General features: G+C 44.3%; 2 protein-coding genes across 2 annotated transcripts; both read right to left on the minus strand.

The window, feature by feature from the left end:
* Positions 1-474: 474 nt before the first annotated feature.
* Positions 475-5,061, minus strand: pnrc1 (proline-rich nuclear receptor coactivator 1). The gene is made up of 2 exons (XM_071467357.1): positions 4,363-5,061; positions 475-3,077 (listed from the first exon to the last, which is right to left on the minus strand). The coding sequence occupies exons 1-2, from the start codon at positions 4,669-4,671 to the stop codon at positions 2,631-2,633; spliced, it is 756 nt and encodes a 251-aa protein (XP_071323458.1). The 5' UTR covers positions 4,672-5,061; the 3' UTR covers positions 475-2,630.
* A 1,532-nt stretch (positions 5,062-6,593) lies between these two features.
* LOC139612125 (cysteine-rich protein 2-like) lies at positions 6,594-13,514 on the minus strand. The gene is made up of 8 exons (XM_071467361.1): positions 13,324-13,514; positions 10,119-10,213; positions 9,547-9,604; positions 9,325-9,456; positions 8,876-8,944; positions 8,576-8,670; positions 7,590-7,647; positions 6,594-7,155 (listed from the first exon to the last, which is right to left on the minus strand). Exons 1-8 carry the CDS (start codon positions 13,364-13,366, stop codon positions 7,091-7,093), a joined length of 615 nt encoding a protein of 204 aa, XP_071323462.1. The 5' UTR covers positions 13,367-13,514; the 3' UTR covers positions 6,594-7,090.
* Between the last annotated feature and the right edge of the window lie 94 nt (positions 13,515-13,608).

The raw sequence follows: 13,608 nt of genomic DNA on the forward strand, positions 1-13,608 counted from the left end.
TTCTGGAGGAACTTGAAGGAGAAACTGAGGGAAAAAGGAAAAACTGAACCACACATCTGTCTGCTCCTCCCGGCTCCTCCCATCAGCGTCAGCATCCAGACACTGGGTTTCCAGGGCAACAAGTAAAGGTCTTTTTACATGTTCAACAGTTTCTATCAATTATCTAAAGGTTCACATTTGTGCTTTTGGACAGTTGTTTGTCCAGTAACCTGAAACACAGCTTCAGTGTCTCTGAGCTCTTGTGTCTTTCAGGTTTTTTAAATAATAATTAATAACATGCAAATATGGTGACAGATATTTTTGTATTTACAATGTAGAGAATCTCCAGAAATTAAGTGTTATTGTTTTTAGTGTTGAAGTTATTTAAAAACTAAATCAAATCTTTTTCACTCTGTTTCATAACAATATTCTTTTCTTTGGCAGAAGACACGAAGACCTACAGCTGACCTGTAATAAACACACAGTGACACACAGTAGGGATAACCAATATTTTAATATAATTTAGATATGAAATGCTTCATAAAATTCTTTTTTTTCAAATTATAGGATGGAGGTGAGTTGTTATTATTCTCATATTCTTATAAATGGAATGAAAATATGTTAAAACACTGCAATAGAATGGGCAGTTTTTGCTACATTAATACAATTTTCCAATTACATGACAGAGGTCAAGAGACAAAATCCAGCAGCTGCCTGCATCCACAGAAACATTACAATAAAAAAAAAAAAAGCACACGTGGTACATGATCACATGATCGGCTGTGACTAACAGCTCAACACATACGGCTCGCTCTGTAAACATCAATGTGCTCTGAAGTTAAAGAAGAGGTATGTGAAAACAAGTCCCCTTTAAAAACACATCACATCCAGACACAGTGAGACTACGTCCACATGAAGCTGCGGCAGTTTTAAAACGCTGTGACACACACACTGAATCTACACGAGCGACGACCTCCGTCCACACGGCCGCCACAGCTTCATCTCTTCATCCAGCAACTAAGCTGCCATTAAAGCTGAAATCAGAGTGGGACAGACCCTCCGTAAACCCCTCCTCTGTCCCCTCCTGCTCGTTATACTTGTCCTCACTAACTGATCTGTCTTTCCTGCAGAAGGAACATTTGGAGGACGATTGCAGCTCATAAACACTACATGTTAACCAGCAGTCCTCCTCCAGCTGCTGCGCTCTGCAAATGAGGATTTTATCATCACGACTAAGCCTGTAACTAATGATTTCCAACCGTCCACCACCCAGAGATTCAGTAAATACAACGGTTTTAGAAAAACTTTGAGAAGCTGGAAGCTGTTTTCACTTGTACAAAGGAATAAATAATAATTATCAAACAGCTGCAGATTATTTTCTGTTGAATGACTAATGATTTAAGCTTTAATCATGACATCTACTGACAACATCAACAGGTTAGTAACAAACGCTGAGCTGCGTGTCCTAACTATTCAAAGAAGAGCAGAGGCTACTACAGATTGTCCTCGTACGACAGCGTTCTGTGATTAAAATACTGTTTTGTCAAAGCTGTAACAGCTACATGCAGGTGGGAGACAAGACACACCTGCTCCGTGTGGACAGCCTGCTTTTTAAACCGAGCTGGATCGATGTGGACGTACTCTGGATCAGTGCAATGAGGTTAAAGAAAAGCACTTGTTCTGGATGCTGGGGTCTGGCTTTCTGCAGCAGCTGGGTGTGAGACTCTTCAGCTCACCGAGGCTGCGACAGCCTCGTCAGCTTCACAGTCCCTGATTCACCTCCACCGGCTGGACCCGTGTTCAGGGAAGGGGGAGTTCTCCGGCCACCAGCTGGCAAATTTTTGGATTAGTCTGCTATTTGAGCCATTTTGAAAGGTGAGCAACCAGGAGCTGGAGCCCTCTGCTGTGCTGTAGTCTGGCTGGTGAATTCATCGACGTGGCTGGTCACGCTGGGGAGCGTCAAAGTGAGGTTTCCTGCCCCTCCACGTTGTTTTCAGTGCAAATCTGTAAGAAAAGTCTCACTTACATCCACCATGCCTCACACTGAAGGAGCTGTAACAAAGTGCCTCAGTTTGCAGGGGACTCTCTTCTCTTTATGCGTTTTTTTTTTTTTTTTTTTTTTTGGAAAAACCTCAGTAACAAAACTAGAATCTCAGTTAAAATAACAAGGAAAAATAAACACAAATATATGTTTACAACATATTATGTACATTTACACAAGCTCTTTAAAAAGTCAATCAACTCAAGGCTGCCACCTCACAAGTGTTCACAAAGAAAGTGCCGTCATCTTTTTGCATATTGTAAACACGAGGCACCGATGATGTTGCTGCTGGAGAAACTTTCACATTTACTTCTTTCAAACACAGAAACGTGTCATTTCCTCTTTTCTCTGGAGACGACAAGGCAGAAAAGATTTGATAAAACACTGACATACACAGCATGTCAGTCACATCCCCAGCAACAACACAGCATCTACAGGATGTTCACACACGCAGGCAGCGCGTTGGCTGATGGGAAACTGTACTAAAGCTCATAAAAACTCCCTACATCATATTGCAGTGTGTTAAAGGCCAAACTCCATTTACTGCATTATAAACCTTCCAGTTGTTGGCGTCCTGTCACTCAGACCTGGGCTCGGTCTGCTCCTGTGGTCACGACGTGTCTTGAACCTTCAGCAGCGACTTTAAATGAACAGTCATCTGCTCTCGGCTTTGGTTGCTGAGCTGAGGCTCGTTTTCTCCGACCCAGTGACTGGGTGGTTTAGGTAAGACACTGGGTGAGGGCGGCTCACTGAACTTAGCTCCGGCGTAGACTTTCTCCCCATCTTTGAGGTATTCTGGCACCATTTCAGCAGGCGGTGCACTCATGACCTTGAGGTTGTTGGAGGCGTGGAGCGGTTTCTTCTGCTCTCGGGGTGGAGGCTTGTTGGGGCTGCTGTGATCCTTCTTCTTTGCAGGGTGAGAAGCACCGGGGGTTTGGTCTTGTGTTTTGGGCTTGTGGGTCCGGGTGTTCACATTTTGGGTCACTTGCTCGTGTCGGGGGTGGCTGCGGGCAGTTTGGACTCCCAGCTCCGATCTGCCACCTTTGGATTTCAGCAGCTACAAAACACAAACAAACAGTTTTTAAATTCAGCGATGTGAGAACTGTAATCCTATTACTGAAAACTGAATGAATGTCATGTTGAGTGTGACAATTTATACTGATCCCCAGAAACAGTCTCAAACCTTCAGTAAGTGATTATTTGGCCTTTTCATCTGTACACAAGTTTGTCCTGAGCTCAAACCTTAATCACACTCAAACCTCTTTCACGAACCCCACGTCCCAACTTTTCTTCTGTCCCTGAACCACCCACATACAGACACACACAAAGTTAGATCCTATTCAAAATGTTTTCTACTACCGGTAATTCCACAGGAGTCTTTTTTCAATAACTATCACGTGTTGTAGAACACATGTCAGTGCCTGCTCATAATAACTACAAGCTTAAACAAGTCAACAACCCACTGTGCTGTCACAAAGCCGCACTACCTACACTATAAAACTATTGTGAGGCCTTTTCTCTCGAGTGTTACGAAACCTGAAACCTGCCACTTCCTCTCCTCTATGACTTTGCAGACAAGCCTGTCAGCATTGCACAGCCCGGGGCACTTCTCAGCGAAGCAGCCGGCAGAAAGAGGAAGACGGGCTTGTCCATCACATGACTACTCTCTACACTGCAAGGATTAGTAACTGCGTCACTTCTAACTGCCTCAGGCACAAGAGCAGATTTATCCAACATTAAATCCACTTCACTTCAAGAATCCATGAACATTTTGTTAGGAACTAAATGTTTAACAAAAAAAATTAAATCTTTTTCATGACAACTTGTGAGCACATGTCTTAAACAACTGTGGTATTGCATCTAAACATTACTTTCAACTGATTATTATCAGGATTGATTGATCAATCTTTTGGTTTATGAAATTTCAGAAAATAGTGAATTATGCTGTTGTGATTTTACAGAGACCATGCAGATCCAAACATTCACATTTCAGGTGTGAAAACTTTCATCAAAGCTGAGAGGAGGGATACTTCAGTCCAACCTGAGGGGCTGTGACTAACTGTGATGGCTTTTTCTCACTATTTGAATTTGTATAGTTTTTGATTGAGATAAAAACACATATACACTGAATCAAAAGCACTGTGGTATTTTTACAGTGTGTTTTGGTGCTTAGATAAATGACCTGGGTCCTTATGTGAACTGTTTTATGAGAGTTAATCGGTGACCTGGCTGATCAGGTCACATCAGGTTTAAATAGCTGTAACAACGTGTTTGTCAGTGAAGCCTTGCGGCTCTAGCAGCTGCAGCACCGCGGATCACAGCGGCTACAACCGGGAACCAACCTCTTTCCTGGCCCCCTGTTTGAGGTGATGCAGGGTCAGCACGGTCTGGGAACCGGCAGGGAGCTCGGCACCGGGCTGAGTGTTGTTGTTGTGGTCGGCCAGGCGGGTGTTGGGGCTGCTTCTCGGGGGTTTCTGGTGGTGCAGCGGCGCCGTCGCCCGCAGCTTCCGCCCTCCTTTCCTCAGCAGCGCCTGCCTCGCTTTGTTGCCCGAGTTCTGCCCGTCGCCGCCCGGGAGCAGCGTCGCCGGGTTGTTGTTTTCGACGTTGCCGATGTTGGCTTCATCGCCGTGAGCCGGAGATCCGTGCAGCATTCCTCTGAAGCGGCGGGAACATAAACAGGCCAGGTTGGGTTAGCTAACGACGTCACAAGCTAACAGTTAGCTTCGTGGATAACACACTTCTCCTATCTCGGTTTCCCTCCCGCCGAAAGATCTGCTTAACGAGTATAACGTTTTATTCTGGTCTCAGAGGTTCCTGCGTGGAAACCTGTCGGGTTGAACTGTTTCTGCAGCGACGAACATCGGGGGACGTCCCGGTCAGAGACGGCGTCCGAGCACTGACAGGAAGAGGAAGAAGCGCCACAAATACCCAGCTATCCAAAATAAAAGACGGGACTTCCGGTGATGGTTTTCAAAATAAGACGACTTATTGACAAGTGGGCGAAGCAGAGATGCAGTGCCTGAATGTTCTGTTCACACAGCACAGGCAGAGTCCGGATCGGAGACAAATGATATGAAACGCTTATTTAATTCCATGCTTTGCAGTAGATCAAAGTACTTGAGCTGAAATTAATAGTCAATTGTTGATTGACAGAAATGAGCTATCCTGATAGTCTTTAAGTCATTCTTCATGTCAGAATACCAACATTTTATGATTCCAGCTTCTAAAATGTGAGAATTTGAAGATTCTTCCATCACTATATTCTTTATGCAAGCAAGGTTGGGCTGTAGGCAGTAGCCTGAAATAGTAAAAGAAAGTTTCATTTATATTTACTTAACACTTATTATTATATAACGCTATTTAGCAACATGAATGTTGCAGTAATTGCTGTTTTCCACTGGGCTAAAAAAATAGTCAAATTTAAATATACTGAAACTAAGATATTAAAATATTAATTATGTTTTTACAATTTTTATTGAATGTCATTGGATCATAATGCTTACTAATATATGCATAAGCAACATTTCATTGTTGTTGCTGGAAAGAAGCCTAATTTGATTTGTTAGACATGTTATATTTTCTAATGACGAGATGAGATGATGAAATGTTTGGCGTGTAAAATGTAGAACTGCAAGATAAGTGATTATAGCATTTAAATAAATGTAGTGGGGTAAAAAGTACAAAGTGTAAGTTGCTGTTGACCTATAATGTAGCATAAAATACGTCTACCTCGAATTTGTGCCTAATTATTGTACTTGACTATACTTTATTACTCTTCATCACTTGTTACTGCAGCTTATTTATAGGGTGTCATTATTGTCGCCCTCTACACTGTTATTTTGTAGACAAATTCTCCCAACTTCCGGTATTTTCGTGGTAGCTTGGTATGCACCTCCTCTTCCGGTGCCCTGCTTCCAGTAAGAGGTGTTGCCAACGTCATCCTGTCAGTGACGTTTCACATTGTGTTTGGCTGCACCTTTCTCAGGAGGAGCCCAGTGCGCAGCTGCAGTGCGCAGCTGCAGTGCTCTGTCAGCAGCACAGTGAGGGACTGACAGAAACCAGAGCTGGGCCTGTCAGCTAACAGCCCGTTTGATGTACAGTTGCATAATTTTATCTGTGTGTGGCAACAGTCAGAAAATCCCCGAGTTATTATTACACCATCATAGGAGAACTGTGACGCTGCAATTATCTTCATATGAACCTGTCTTGACAATTGTTTTCTCTAGTAATTGATTAAATGTAAAAATAAAATGTCAGAAAATTCTCGTATTAAATCCACGGCAAAAACTGGACAAACTGGATCACTGGTTAACAGCAGGAAGAATTAAAAGCAAAGAGAGTTTCCTCTGGTTTGTTCATTCGTTATCATTAAAATGAAAAGTGCTCTGAGAAAGCTTAATTCGGCCTCCACATTGTTCCGGGGTCAGATGTGTGTTTTCAAGTGGGTCATGAGTTGTAAAAGGTTGGGAGCCACTGATCTATATAAAGTTAGTCTAATTATATCTCGTGAGTGTTGCTGCTGCTTTGTAATAAAGGAGCAAACAAACACACATCCACCGACACTGAACACAGGTTTGGTATGACACAGTTTTACTGTAGAAACGTTCACAACAGAACCCAAACTCACCTTCAGCACTACGTCTACGCCGTCCTTCATTTTACAGTCTGGATCAACTTGTTCAAAAAACACTGACAATAAACTGGTGGGCTGGTACTTTTCATACATTATATGTTGTAAGTGCACAAAAGTCTGAAAAACTATCAGTTGTGAGTGAAAAAACACAGACGCTTTAATCCACCACATACTAGGCTAATAAGTGTTTGGCAAAGAGAACCAAGAAACTGAAAGGCCAATCTGAAACTCGCGCAGGAGGACATATTAAAGGTCTGTTTCAGTACAAAAAATAGATATATAAACAATATACAAGTACAACATAAACATCTACATATCCATCCCTGTGAGTGCAATACATATCGTTTGTCACCTCGACATTTGAAGGCAAATCAAAGAGACATAGTTGAGGGTCCTGGAGGTGGAGCTTCGTCTGGGTGCTGGAGTCAGCGCCGGGCTCAGGGCTGCGCCTCCGCCTCAGGATCGTCGTAGATGTAGCTGCCGACGCCTCCAGTGTTTACACCTGAGAGAGCAGGACACACAGCCTTTCGCTTCACACGGGCAGTTCACCCAAATAAAAAAATTCTACATGTGGTGTCAGGCCTTGCAGAAAGCTCTGCAGATGTTTTCAGATCATTTCCTCTGAGACACATTAATCCAACACATTAAAAAAACTCAAAAGCAACTTGTCTTTTGAGAAATAAAGTCCTGGTTCCTCTGGATTATCCAGAACAAGGGATACCTGAAAACCTGAACAATTAAAACATGTATCTGCAAAGATTTATATGAGAGAAAAATATTTTCTGTAAGACTTTAAAGCTCCATGTTTTAACTTCTCCAGTGTTTTATCTGAAGTGTTGATCTCCATCAGAAGATATATTTGTGGTTTTAAGAACCAAAAACCGTCTCAGTGTAGTTTTACATCTCCTCTCTCAGGCTTCTCTCTGGAGCTCATACCTTTGGGTCCAAAGAGCACAGCGTAGCAAGGTTTGTGGCAGTACGGCTGTCCATCATGCTGCAACAGAAAAACAAGAATTCCACTTAACTCCTCCTGTGTGTCATTGTACCTAAAGTTTCAGCAACATAAGATCAGCATGGAAGTGGAAACAGACGAGTTTTCAGCTCCCCCTCAGCTCCATCCATGTTTGTTGGTTCATTTTCTGGCTAATGATGCAACATGACCTCTACTACCAGCCTGGCTACAGTGCAAAGACAGAAACACCCACAGGAATCAAGTGTGAACTACAAACATCGATCTTAGCGCTACAGCAAACGCAGAGTAAAACACCTGATTGCATTGAAATGTAGGTGGGTTTTGTCTGAATTCTTCTTCCACCTCTGAAAGTCGCACTGTGACACACATCGATCGTGCTGTGTGAGGTAAAATTCATGGTTCTGTCAGTGGAGTCTGGTGGTGTTTCTGCTTAAACAAAAAGGATCTTACTCTGTCTCTGTAGGAATCCTGTCCACCTGTCATACACCTATTACCAGTGTATTATAAGTGTATGTCTCCTGTAAGGGCCAAGAACCCCGGCCTGTTCGAGGGCCGTGTCAGGGGACATGCTTTGACTCGGGGTAAACTCTTCTTACTGATTGGACCAGTTGCAAAACGGTCTGATCAGAAATCTGTCGTCAAAATGTATCAAATTCAGACATTTCTGCCTGGAAAATGAAGCGTGATGTCGTGAGTGTTTCATGTCAGAGCAGGTTTATATGATAAAGGTTGTGGTGAGTCTCGGTGTGTGACCGCCTGGACGACCACAAAGTAAAGATGTCTGAGAGTCAGTGATGGTGACTCACATCTCTGAGTCTGAACGTGTTTGTCAGGCTGTGGTCAATTCTTCTACCTGGTTAAACGCACTAAAATCACAACAAATACCAGGAAGCACCGTTTTGTGAGTCTCATATTGTTGTACAGTTGACTCCCCCCTCCCATGTCTCACCTCTGCGTGGCTCCCAGGGGCCAGAGTCTTACTGCATCTCTCACAGCGCAGACAGGGCCGGTGCCAGTTCTTTCCGAGAGACGACACCTTCTCAGCTGCACGCGCACACACACACACACACACACACACACACACACACACACACACACACACACATGCACACACGCACGCACGCACGCACACACGCACACACACACACCATTGTTGAGTCACTATGGCAACTAGCCGATTTAGTCACTGCGATGCCAGTGCAGACACTTGCATGTAGAGAGCTATGAGGGAGCTACTGTATCTTCTCACCGAAATACACCGTCTTGTTGCATCTGGGGCAGATGTTGGGTCCTCCGGAGAAGGAGGAAAAGCTGGCAGCTGGAAGAGAAGCAGCGCATTGGAATAATGTATACTTGCTGTGCAGAGACTGCAGCTTTATCAGCAATGACTGAACACTGTTAATCTGTTCTGCTTGTGTAACAACTTGTTAACACAGGCAGCTTGTGTTCGTGTTTCTCTCACATCATCCTTCCTGCTACGTCTTCAAATCTTCACTTTGATGAAAACATCTTCATCTCCGTCAGCTCTCTATCAGTTTATAGTTTGATATATTTTCTTCCTCTGTCAGTTTCTCCTTTCGTCATTTTGATTTCCTGCCTTAAAATCCTCTGCTCATGTCTTCAGTATGTCGCAGTGACCTAAACTGAACCTGATCCGTCCACAGGTTCCTCTTCCTGTAACACATGAGTATTTCTCACCCTTCACTGGTCCCCGCGCAGGAGCTTTTTTCACCTCCTCTGGTTTTGCATCTGTTTCCATGGAAACGGCTGCAGGGGCTTCGTTGACAGGAGCGTCGTACACGTAGGAACCAGCCCCGCCGATGTTCACACCTAAAACACACACATTTGCATGAACAAACCTGGAAATGATCAGTATGGATCATTTCCACAGTGGAAGTGAGAACGAGAAGAAACGTGCACCTTTTGGCCCAAAGAGGGCGGCGTAGCAGGGCTTGTGGCAGTAAGGCTTCCCATCATGCTGGAAACACAAGAGGGAGGGACGGAGGGCAAAGGTGAAGAGAAAACGTTGTTAGTTGAACACATTTGTGTTTTCAGTCTGTTTGGATTCACATGCGGCCAAAGAACAGAGGAACCAGGAGTTTATACGTTTCTCTGTTATTTTCTCCTTCCACAACAACTTACAACACGATACAAAAGAGCTGAATATCAGTGTCAGTCCACTCTGTGATCTGACCTGCTTAAAACTGATCTGTCTTTTCCTGTAAAACTTCAACTAAAGACATGTATGTAAAAGTTCATGAGTTATTCAGTGACAAAGAGAGAAACAAAGGGTGTTTGCTCATTTGTTGTCACAGAATACAACTTTAAGGTACTTGAGTATTTTTATTGTCACTTCATATCTGCACTCCACCACATTTAGGAGGGAGAGTTACATTTATAAGTCTCAGTGCAGCTAATTGGTCTCACATGGAGTCACATGACTTTTACCTAAGACCCTGTGAAGTGGCTGTCCTGAGGTCAGCTCCTCCTACCTCAGCGTGGCCTCCTGGATTCAACGTCTTGCTGCAGCGTTCACATTTCAGACAAAACTTGTGCCAATCTTTCCCCAAAGACGACACCTTCTCCGCTGTGGAGGAAGAGGAGACAGAAATCAGGCTTCACATCAAACTGCTCGAGTCTGGATGACCAGGTTTTAACAGGCTGCTCCAAAAAAAGCACAAAATCTAAGAAGATTTGGCCTCAAGTGAAACTGAAATGTGTTCACAGGAGGTGGATTAACACAGATGGTCCAGAAAACACACATCAGTACTAAGATTATAACACTGCTGCTAAAATATACTCAAACATGGTGAAGTACAAGAAGAAGAGGAAGATGTGGATTATAAATATTAGAGCAGGAAATCCATTAAAAGCTGCATTTGACTGAAACACATTCAGAAACAGTGAAAAATTCAGCTTCTCAAACTCGTCACCAATACTGTGTTAGATAGAAAAGCAGGAAGTGTAAAAAATAAAATATTGTGGTCAACAGGTTCAGAAAGGCAGACAGCAAGAGGCAAAGAAACATAAACACAGACAGACAGCTTCTCAGTATCACAGTTTTAAAGGATCCCTCAGATACCAAAAGTTAAATGTGACTGTTCACACCAAATACATCTTGGCGCTTGCACTGTGTGAGGTGGTGAGTGTGTAGCTCTACACAGAGCAGCAGCTGTTTCACTGAATGGACAGGACACAGCGAGCGAAACGTCACAGCAGAGCAGTTCATCCTGTGATGAACAGGTCGAAGTCAAGAGTTCATGTCAACCTGAAGAGAGTTCCCTCCACCAGGTCTGAAGAGCAGCTCCATGACCCAGAGATTTTCATTCTCATATCAATTCCAACCTTTAGTCTGTTCCTCCAGCCCTGCAGCTGTATCCACACGACATCCATTCAGTGCTGTCCTTTACTATCACAGCTACTGTACTGCTACTGAGCCTGAACCTAAACCTGCTGTAAACCTGAACCTAAACCCAAACCTGAACCTAAACCTGCTGTAAACCTGAACCTAAACCCGCCCCATGTGTTGAGGCTGTAGTCCTCACTGCAGGCGGCCCCGGTTTGAATCCCGCTCCGAGCGGCACTATCCTGCGTGTCATTCTCCTCTCTCTGCCTCCCAATTTCCTGTCTCTCTCAACTGCCCTATCAATAAAGGCATAAAGGCCCAAAAAAAAAAAAAAAAAAAACCTGAACCTAAACCTGCTGTAAACCTGAACCTAAACCCAAACCCAAACCAAATTCTAAACTTAACCCTAAAACCCTAAAAAAGTTTTAAAGGAACGGACATTTTGGGAAATACCATTATCTGTTGGAGAGAGTTATATGAGGAAACCAAAACCAATCTAATGTTGGTTTTAATGAGCACAGCTTACTGAACAGACTGGAAACAGCGAGCCTCCCACTCCTCGTTAGATCTGTATTTTATGTCATATGAGACCTTTAAACCCTCCTCTCCCCCAAAAATGTTTGCACAGTCCCTCAGGAAAAGCCTTTGTCCAAACTGCTCAACAGTTTCATTCACAGAGGCGTCTGTAGAAACGACAGAGGGGGGGTTTCACTAACAGTCATTTATCTGTTTGTCCTCCTCCCAAAATACCCCTGCAGATACACAGGCCTGGATACAACATGACCCTTCCTGCTCAGACTCCGTGACTGGCCGGCCTGGCACTGTGATATGTGACAGTAAGTCACCTTGACACACAGGGAGCAGTTTGGTTCTTCTACTGAACTAATCACATTAACCCACTGTTATTCTTTATTTTCTAGATCAGCATCTCTGTTCAGTCAGGATTTATTAAACGCATTTCAACCACAGTAAATTTACCCTGCACCTGAAAACAACAGCAGCCTGAGGGAAACAAATCTGAGCATCAGATTTCCTGCAGAGTTTCAGGCCTGTGTGGTGTTGGGTTGAGGCAGCAGGGCGTGGTTTGCTGCTGCTCTCCAGAGAAATGAGGAGGAATGAACAGAAAGAAAATCAATCGATACAATGAAGCATGAGCAATCAATAAATTATTTACAGCGCCATGTGGCGCGGCTCCAAAAAGAGAAGAAGCTGAAAACTGATACACAGCCACTAACTTCTCTCCCTGACGAGAAGATGAAACCTCTTTTCTCCTGTTAACTAGAAAAGCAAATGTCCAGTAACCGGAGATCAACCACATAAACCAGCGGCTCTTCCATTCAACAGTGAAAACAGACGTCAGTGTAAAGAAGCTGGTTTCAGGTCTGGGAGGGGCTCACTGTACTCTCATCCACAGAGAGAGGTCCCTGGTCTGAATTGAGGCCAGGTCCAGCCTGGGACTAACCACCTGAGGTCCACCGGACACTGTCCACTCTGTCCACACACTGTCCACGCTGGTGCTGTTGTATCTTAGAGGGTAAGGATGCTGACACAGAGCTAGTCAGATAATCAGAGGGTTATCAGATTCAGGCCTGAGGTAGTGAACACATGTAATATTCAGACTCATGGTTCTCACCACTGCCTTCAAACTCGACCTTTGTTATTGGGATGTAAACAGTTAGTGGCTGGATGGACCTCCTTCGTCTCAGCCTGTATTTCTATAGTTAAACCTTGTCAGGCTGATCTGACTTTAGTGTCAGGGCTGAGCCCGACCCCTGGACTGGACTCAAGTCACTTTATGAATGAGACCTGCAACTAATCATTTTTTTCTTTATCAATTAATCTGCCAATTAGTTGATTAATCCATTAGTCAATTAAAATACCCTTCACAACGCCCTGAAGACTAAGGCGTGTTGATCTAATCTGCAGTCAAATCTGCTCCTGAGGCTGTAGCTTTATTACTGACGAGTCTTTTCAAATCATGGACAACAACAGCCGCCGATTTAAAACCTGATCCATCATCAGACGCTGCCTTTTGTCCAAATGAGGTATTCTGCAGCCACACATCTGTCAGACACGATGTAGCTTATTGAATTCAAATGACAAAATACAATTATTTCATAAAATACAGATTCATACATTTTTAAGAGTTTGTCAGTGGTTGATAGTCCCCTCGGGGCCTCTGTCCCTCTGTGGTGCAGCTGCTTGGCCTGCAGTCAGGGTGGAGGATCCACGGACCCGGACCATGAAACTGCCTTTGTGGATGAAACGAAATGAAGGACTGAGGACACCAGACTCTTCCACCCTGACACCCACGGTAACCCCCCCCCCCCCCCCCCCCCCTCCGCACTCACCGAAATACACCGTCTTGTCGCACTTGGGACATTTTGACGCCATGGTCCGTGTGATCCGGGTCCGGGCAGAGGGACGGGGTCGTCGGCAGCCTGGCTCTCCGCTCGCCGTCTGTCTGCAGCTCCGGGGGCGCAGACACACCTCAGAGGATGGTGCTGATGGGAGGGGCCGAGGCGCGCATCCTCCCTTTGATTCCTCGCCTCAATCTGCATAACCCCGCCCCCGCGATGACGTCATGCAGAAACAATAGATGAAATGAGACTTCCACCCTGTGTCTGGGCTTCACA

Source organism: Trachinotus anak, unplaced genomic scaffold (assembly GCF_046630095.1).
Source record: "Trachinotus anak isolate AG129_WGS33_773 ecotype Australia unplaced genomic scaffold, CSIRO_AGI_Tana_v1 ptg000031l, whole genome shotgun sequence".
Lineage (NCBI taxonomy): Eukaryota > Metazoa > Chordata > Actinopteri > Carangiformes > Carangidae > Trachinotus > Trachinotus anak.

What these genes read in the sequence shown, in the direction of transcription:
- pnrc1 (XM_071467357.1), bottom strand. Translation starts at nt 4,671, where the DNA reads ATGCTGCACGGATCTCCGGCTCACGGCGATGAAGCCAACATCGGCAAC. An exon ending in AACAGGGGGCCAGGAAAGAG is followed by an intron (nt 3,078 to 4,362) that starts GTTGGTTCCCGG and finishes TGTGTTTTGTAG; the next exon opens with CTGCTGAAATCCAAAGGTGG.
- LOC139612125 (XM_071467361.1), bottom strand. Translation starts at nt 13,366, where the DNA reads ATGGCGTCAAAATGTCCCAAGTGCGACAAGACGGTGTATTTCG. An exon ending in CCCCTGGGAGCCACGCAGAG is followed by an intron (nt 7,648 to 8,575) that starts GTGAGACATGGG and finishes TTTCTGTTGCAG; the next exon opens with CATGATGGACAGCCGTACTG. An exon ending in TGTGCTCTTTGGACCCAAAG is followed by an intron (nt 7,156 to 7,589) that starts GTATGAGCTCCA and finishes CTGCTCTCTCAG; the next exon opens with GTGTAAACACTGGAGGCGTC.